An 8,681-nucleotide genomic window follows, 5' to 3' on the forward strand; every position below is an offset into this window, starting at 1 on the left:
TTGTTGTGAAGAATGGTTCATTCCTCATGTAGGACAAAAAAGAGCAGCGGAAGATGCTCTGGTCAGTGTGTATTTGGGATCAAACCTGGCCCACTCCCTGTTGTCATTTGTATCTCTCCTTCCTAACTTGTCAAGTCTTTCAAACTTGACTGCACTGTCTGAAATACTTGGCTGAAACATGGTGGACTGACTAGATTTTATCAATACCCTGTGAACAGACACAGGTCAATGACAAACAACTTTCAGACGGCCATTACTGACCTTTGACCTGGGTGTCGTGGCGTAGAGAGACGACCTCTTGCCGTCCGGGCTGCTGGCATCAGGCCAGGCGTCTCCATCCTCAGCCTTCCTGTCAGGCTCTGCAGCACTGAGGGACACACAATCACAAATGTGGAACTAGTGGTATTTCTAATCACTGAATCAACCTGAAAATAAATCAATAATAACAAAATGTTTTAAATATTTCCCAGTGCCACAATTTAACTAATCCAAGCTTTATAGTTCTGTTTGGTCTTGGTCAAATACCTTAAAGTGTACCCGATAATATAAATGTGAACAGAGACGGCCCGTCTTCCACAGGTACAAATTGGGAGTTGCACTGGAGAGTGAAATCGATATCAGTAGGGGTGCTAACAATGCTGGCTGGTTTGGGTGACCTATCTGGAAAGAATGAGACGCCTGGGGCTAATGCTTTGCAAATGCTGATTTCCAAGGTTTTCAGCATGAGGCCGTGCTTGAGGATAACAATCCATCTATGTATCTCATCCTGTTTGCACAGTATAATCAATGCCTTTAAGAAAACACAAAAGAGAATGTTACTTGGCAAAATAGAGCAATGAATCAATGCTTGGGGAATGTAGTATAGAACAGGCTGAACAGAGAGTGACTGTGTTTTTAAGAATTTAACTTGGTTCAAGTGCCACTTCTGAACAGAACAAAGGGTAAGGTGTGCAATCGGGACTTCCGATGTCTATGAAATAACCTTGGTTAAAAACTTGCTCGTGAGATAGGTTACAGTATGTTGAGTGTTATTTGAAACAAGAAAATGATAGCTACAAGCCTAAAAAACATTATTCATTCTCTCATTCATTTGCTCACTTTGTTCAAGAATCTTAAATGTCTGGCCTAAATAGCATTTTATTATCTCTGTTCAGTCTCATTAATCATCATAATTGTTTCCTACTCATATCCTGGGACTTCAGCTTCTGCATCAGGTTCAACAGAAGGTAAAAAGTCAACAGAGAGGCTCCATTATTAATCTGCTGTCATCACTACAGAGCAGCTGTAAATGAGTGGTACAAAGGACTCTTTATACACACAGGCTGTTTTCCTTTGCATAACTGGATGAAACAGGAAGTTAAATGACAAGCAAAAATGAGTAGGACTCAGAATGTATAATTTTGTCATAATTTACAGACATAAGCATTCATGCATATTCAAGTGTGCATACAGTAAACATGAACACTATTGCATGGGCTGCTGTAGGTGCGGATAGCTTGACCTTTTTCAGTGTGCGTGTAGGCGTCACACCTTGCTCACCGTGAATCTTTGGCACCATTTCGTGTTTGTGGTGTTAAGCCTAATGTAACTTCAAGAGACAGGAGTTGACACTGTTATGAAATCTGACAGGTTCAGATGGACACTTGCATACACACACAGGCACAGGCACACACACACACACACCTGTTTGCATATGTACCCATGGTACTTTATGTCAAATAGAATAAACACTAGTAAATCAGCTTACCAAATGGCATATGTTATGTAATTTTCACATCGTCTTTCATCATCTTTCACACTTTTAGCTGCATCATGGACAATAGCTGATGAGTTGAGTAATTAATCATTGCAGCGTGAGACAAACAGACAAGGCTGTTTATTGGAAAGTGAGGAAGTCCAGAGGCATGTGGATGAGTCACATCCTCGTCCCTAGGTGATATGTGTTTACATGTAAACTGACAAAGATGCAAACAAATTGGCAAAGCCTTTGTGTGGACTTACAACACCTCACAGAGAAAAGCTTCTTATGTCCTTGAGTCCTGTTGAACTTTCGTTAACTCAGAGAGAATAAAGTGTGTATTGTACTTTTCCTGGCTGAGATAGAGAAGAAAAAGGTGAAAATATGTGTGTTTGTTTGGATTAGAAATAGACAGACAGAAAGAAAGAGAGAAAGAGAGAGAGGAACAGAGGAAAGTGATGCGTGCGGCAGTGAAACTTGTTAGTGTTCTTTCCAAGGCTACAAATTTGCATCCGCATTTACAAATTGGCAGACACTTGCTACAGCCAAACCACACAATTTCTGTACGCAAATGTTCCAAAATAAGCAACATCTTAGGCTTTGAACATATTCATCAGAACCTCTATTTGAGATGCATAAAAGATAACCAATGACTAGCATGCCAAATATGTTACATCCACAAACCACAATGTAAATCAATATGATAAATTCACAAACATATGAGGAGAGCGACAAGTGGCAAGGGAGAGTGAGTGGTATTCTTAATAAATGCATACCAAGTTTCTTTATTTTTACTATTTTCCACATTTTAGAATAATAGTAAAGACATCAAAACTATGAAATAACACAGATTGAATTATGCAGTGACCAAAAAAGTGCCTTGATGGAAAGGCAAAGGCTTTGTGAAGAAATTCATACATAGGCATCGACTTCACTATTTATATTTGTCTAAGAAACAGATTTCAAGCTTTTAAGCATAAGCCTTTAGATGAAAATGGCTTTACGATAATGACAAACATAGAACGTTCAATCAGGTGTGCCCAAACTTTTGACTGGTAGTGTAGGTCACTTTCCTCCACTGTTGTGTGAACGTGAAGGATATCACAGCTCAGCCACATGGTTACACGTAATGGGACTGAAAAGCAATTAAATCACAAGTTTTCAGTATTCTTTTTTACAACATGCAGTAAAACATTATTGTTATCCAACCAAAGCCTTTTTACTGCTTAATTCCCACAGAGAAATACGACCACATCATCCCTACGACAGCCTGTTTCTCACATAAGTGCATCAAAGTTAATGTTTCACCATTTTCACTCTTCAGAGCACAAACCTATGACTTTATGTGTGGTCAGCCACCGAATGACATCAGGACTCAAAGTTATCATCACTCGCTTACTTCCGTTTTCAGCATAGTCAAAGAATCTTATTTCTATGTATGACATCTATGTATACAAACACAATAAAACAGATCGAGGTAATAACGTTTCATTCTGTGTTGACAATTATAGTTTTCAAGGAGTAATTGTGCCTGTTTGGCAGCTATGACACATATCCCCGAGGCAGCTATGATGCAGACTAACTGCTCCTGAACTCTGAACCCTCACACAGATGGGCATGCCAAAACGCAAAAATGTTTTCCCAAAGTCAAATACTGTTTTAAGTCAGACAATGAAAAGTACCATTATGCAAGCTGGAGAAATGGTTAAATCAAACATGCATGCAAATAAATAACTAAACACTGTTTGCAGAGATGGAAGTTGCGCTTCTATTGAATAAGAAACTGTAATCTCTTATCTCTTCCTGACACTTTATGTCACTAGGTGAGTATTCTTTAGTTTGTCGTGTTATTTGGGATCAATAGTCTGACTTAACCATGAACAATAGAATGAATTGACCACATGCAGAAAAACTCGATAGTACTATCAACATTGTATGAAATCAAACCATCATCGATTTTACTGACAAAGGAATCTTTAACTTGACTGTATCCAGCTCTTTGAATAACTATAATTACGTATGACCCCATGGCCTCTGTTTAAAATTTGTAGGTGAATCACAGGTAACTTAGTGCATTCCAGCACTAATGCACTAAGAGCCAGACAATGATGAATTAGATAATGAAGAGAAGCAAAATGCCAATTCAGTTTCAGACAAGTGGTTAATACAATACACAGCTGAGATCTGAAGGGATATACTCGATACAACAGAAATTACACAGCCTGTACATCAGCACCTGTAGTCCTGCAGTCTTGTAAGACAGGCATGCAGTCCTGTGCTGCATGTATCTAATATCTGGCTACCATCGGGATGTTGAGATTATTATAGTCCACTCTCACATGTATCATCTAACATACACATATATCTGACAAAAACACAAAGGGTATACAGTATACTTTCAGGAAGGGAAGCATATTTGTTTCCATTTATTTCAACCCTCATTTGGTGGCAATATAGGTCACATATATAATGCATTCCGCTTGAATATAATTCAGTGATAACAGGTTCCACAGGGCAGTGTCATCTGATGAAGCTGATTGTTCTTCATAATGCCAGATATTCAGATACAGTATGAGCTGCAACTCTGACTAAGATGTTGCCGACCTGTACAACTGTGGCTGTCTCCCTAAGGACAATAACGGTGTGTGTGTGTGTGTCTGTGTGTATGTGTGTGTGTGTCTATGTACAGTAATTGATTGATAGTTTCATAGCAATGCAATAGGCATGTAGAGGGACAGGTTTGTCTACTGGACCTGTGTTAATTCACAACTACAGCAGAGAGAGTAACTATTGTCTAGTTCAAAAAAAGTAACTTTGTTTCCTAGCTTTTCCTCTATTATTTTATGCAGCTGTGGTCAGTATTTTTTGTTTAGATCCCAGTTATCATTATAGGTTTCAGTTAAAGGCAAACATTTTTCTTTGGATACTCTAGGCAACTTCACATGTTGGCGGCTCCAAATGGCAGAGAGAGGCAACTGTTTGAAATTTTTAATTTCAGTACCAAGGAATTATGGAACGTGACGTCAGTGAACTCCACGCAGCACGCTCACGTTTGCCAACCCAGTCGGTCTTTGGACACTTTACACCAGGGATGGGCAACCATGTGCCATAGAGGGCCAAGAGCCTTAAGGTTTCCATTCCCACCCAACATTATACCAGCTGATTTCACTGATAACCAGAGAGGTTCTTTCTAATCTCCTTGAAGTTATCTGCTTCCCAATACAGCTTTGAATCAGTGATTTACTCAAAGGAATGGAATGAAATCCATGAACAGTACCAAACTGTAGCTTAAATTCCCCAAGGAAAAAAACAAGAGCAAATGTGCACTGCAGGGGAGAATAATCAAAGAGTCTTGTGTCCTGACAGACCTAATCCTTCAAGGCTGGACACTACACTACAGTTATAGTGGAGTTGTGTTATTCCCTTCATAGCACCACTCTGCCTGTCATGATACTGTCACTAAAGTTAAATATGGCTGCTGGGTGTATGAGTCGAAAAACACGCAACAGTCTGCAACTCCATCGCTGTGTTTTGTCAGGGACTAGAACTAGATGGAGATGGGGCTTGCTGGCATATTCTTTAATTTAATATTTTCTACAATGATACACTGACATTAAGGCCAATGTACTGGACATAACCTACAACAGTATAAACTATGGAGTCAAAACAAACAAGCTAACGTCGGGACTCTGAAACCTGCAAGACCCTGACTGATAAAATCCTGGACACGGATTAAAACTAAATCCTTGACTAATAACAAAAACAGATTTAGTCTAGGACTGGATTTAGCTCTGATCTAGGACACTGATCTACCATGTCAAGGGTAAGAAATGTCCATACACTACAAATCACTATAAATATCACAACTAATATTCTAATTAACATTTTCTAGTCATAACATAATCAACAATCAGTGGATGAAGGGCTATGGAGAGGAATGACACCTCCCACACACATACTATAGATTATACTCTTGTCCTCAAAATGTATAGAGAACTGAAAGGTTTTTTTTTTTTAGTTATTGTTTATGATAGTGGAATGAGTATATGCTTTCTAATGCATTCCCCTGGTTAATCTCTTCTAGCATCCTTTTTTTTTTAAAGGTTAGAGGAAAAACACTGCAGATAACAACAATTTACAAATAGTATACACTATCCTCTCTGCTCATTTTGGGCAGCTTGCCCATCATCTACAATAAACCCACAGCAGATGACTTTGTATAATAAAAATGTGAGTCGTCCACATCCTGTCAAAGTTTTACCCTAGTATAACCCCTGTGTGCACAGAAGGCAGTACTGCAGGTAAATACTACTGCTCTGTTTATCTAGACATAAAGGAGTGTCAGTCGCCCATCGTTTCTTTACTGAGCCAACGGCAGCTGTCACACAGTGTGTTCTGCAACCACAGGAACCACATGATTTGATTGTCCTGCCATGTGACTAGTGGCTCTCTCACTGCCTCACCTTTATTACTTAGTAAACAACACTGAACAACTACATATGAACGTTAACAAAAGGGGTTAATGTTCAGCAGTGTTAAATATTCCAAACTGAACTTATATCACAGTCCCTAAACAAATAATGTATGCGTCTGTTGCATGTGTGACACTGCTCACAGACCAATGGGAATGCCACTGACTGGATATACTGCACTCTACAAGATGTCCCTGTATACGCTCCAGGGTGAGGCTGCACTTATCTAGGCATCAACTTAACCAGCCCTTTCCTTACCTCGACTATTACTGGAGGGGATGCAAAGCTCACCTCATAGGTAGAATGCATTTTCATAGAGCTGTTGAATAACTCTATTGTTTGATGCCATGAAAATGTAGTGATGGCAATCGCTGTATTTAATGCTTGCATGTGTTACAGATCACCAAAGATCAAAATGGTGTCCCATTTTTTCCATGGGACCATTCAAGGTAGTGAAAGTAAACCATGGCATGGTGGTTAAAGGCTTTATGACTGCTTGCAATAGGGCAATAGGATATGGTCACTAGTACTATCCAATAATCATGGGACTAAAGCACTAAAGCAGCATGAGCTCTAGGTCCATCAAAACTTTGGTTTCCTAAACTGCAAAATCTGAAAAAATATCATATCACAATTCTATTTAAATGGCATAATCACAGTTTTTAATGTTTTCATGTTAATGAACTTGAGGCCAGGTGGAGTAGCTAACTGTTGTTGCTGGGCCCTGTGTATGAAGCATGGATTTTCAATCAAGCATTTGTTTTGGATTAGCCTCGCAATGTTATTGTTTTGCCAGTAAAGTGTCACATTTGTTTATCACAGCATGTCCCAAAGGACTGTACAGAGAATGAGCCTAGCTAGATCTAACTGATCAACAATCAACCATAGAACATAGGACAGACATCAGACACACAAAAATAGATTATAGCAAGACATAACAGCCTATTCTACATAGCCTAACCTACCTGGCACCACCAGCCTGAGACCCTCAATGCATACAAGGAAAAACTCCTTGTTAAAAAAAACCTTGTTAGAAAAAAAATGGAAGAAACCTTGGGCGGGCCAGGTCACAGAGGGAACCCACACCAGGACGGCTGAGCGTGCAGCAAACATGTGCTCAACTTAGAACTATTTTAAACTATACTGGACCATGCCACAGTGCAGCAGGTCTCCAGCGCAGAAGCCTGGAGGAATCTGCAGGGCTTTCGCAGAGAAATGAAGATTTGTTTAATTTCACCATCATTTAATTTGCAGTTTAGCACAACTACATAATGACTGAAAGAATGGGTGTCCTTTCCATGGATTCCACACTCCACCTTTCAACATCTCTTGTCTAGACTAATATCACCTCTAGGCTATAGCATCAACTGGATCATCTTCAAGGTAATGGATTTGACAGGGTGCTGGAAATAAAAGTATATGGAAGCTATCATACTCCAATTATCATCATCATTATTGCTATATACACATTGTTGCATACTGTATTCTGTATGGGACCTGTCAGATGAACAGTGAGTAGTTAGTAGACTTGAGTGACAAATGCATTGATGTCCAATGTAATACAAGCTGCTTTGTATGAGTCAGGCTCAACTGAGAAAGCATCAACCCAATAAAAGATCACACAATATCATAAAACAGTTTTGTCAATTATTGATATTGACTGTCATTTCTGTTTTCAGAATGCTTAAACAGTCTACATTTGAAATTAACCAACATTCATATTTCCCAGCCTCTTTCCGAACAACTTTTAGGAGCAATAACCGGTGACAGCTGAGCCAGTAAATCATGTGCAACAACGATGCAGCTTCTAGGCAACATTAAGCTGCTCTGCCTTGAGGTTGCTCTTCCATGCAGACACAGTGACACATGCATGGACATGAACACAGGCTCCAAACTTCTCAACGTCAAAACAGCACGCATGCATACCTGAGCTGCAGCCTCTGATCCTCATGAGCTGGCTTCTCGGCCACAGAGCCACTCTTCGACTTTATCTTGAATTTGAAGAGTTTAAACTTCTTCTTCTCCCCCCCTTCACCCCTTCTGTCTTCATCCTTCTCCGCCGATTCCTTCAGGTTGGCTTCGCTCTTGGAGAACAAACTTTTCAGAGTCTTTTTGGGTGAACTCTTTTTCGCCATCTCTCACTGTGATGATGATTTTCACTCACAAAAGATCGAGGGCGGATCGAGGTCGAGCGTTTCTTTTGGCCGAGTCACGCCGGTTTTTCCTCCGATTATCCTCTCATTAAAACCTCATGAAAGAGACGTCGCGGAGAGGAGAAACCGCTCGGATGAGACTTGTTGACAGGTGGGTGACAGTTGCTGCCGCCGCTTCATTTTGTGTGCAGCACGCAGCGCTCAGGTGTGGCGAGCAGGCGACACGCCCCTCAGCCTCCACTAGTCATATCTGTAATAATAACAAATACTAGATAGGAAAAGAATTCAACTGTCTTTAACGTCCTGATAGATTGTATC

The 8,681-nt window shown here is 40.0% G+C and overlaps 1 protein-coding gene across 1 annotated transcript in view; it reads right to left on the minus strand.

The window, feature by feature from the left end:
- crybg2 (crystallin beta-gamma domain containing 2) overlaps nucleotides 1-8,426 on the minus strand; it is a 48,276-nt gene extending 39,850 nt beyond the window's left edge. Inside the window, exons 1-2 of the mRNA XM_071545921.1 lie at nucleotides 8,137-8,426; nucleotides 262-367 (exon numbers count right to left, since the gene is read on the minus strand). Of these exons, the coding sequence (XP_071402022.1) occupies nucleotides 262-367; nucleotides 8,137-8,345 (315 nt within the window). The 5' untranslated portion in view covers nucleotides 8,346-8,426. The remainder of the gene's footprint in view (nucleotides 1-261; nucleotides 368-8,136) is intronic.
- Nucleotides 8,427-8,681: the final 255 nt, after the last annotated feature.

The sequence above is a fragment of the Centroberyx affinis genome, unplaced genomic scaffold (assembly GCF_046629955.1).
Source record: "Centroberyx affinis isolate AG114_WGS23_722 - 3 ecotype Tasmania unplaced genomic scaffold, CSIRO-AGI_Caff_v1 ptg000261l_1, whole genome shotgun sequence".
Lineage (NCBI taxonomy): Eukaryota > Metazoa > Chordata > Actinopteri > Beryciformes > Berycidae > Centroberyx > Centroberyx affinis.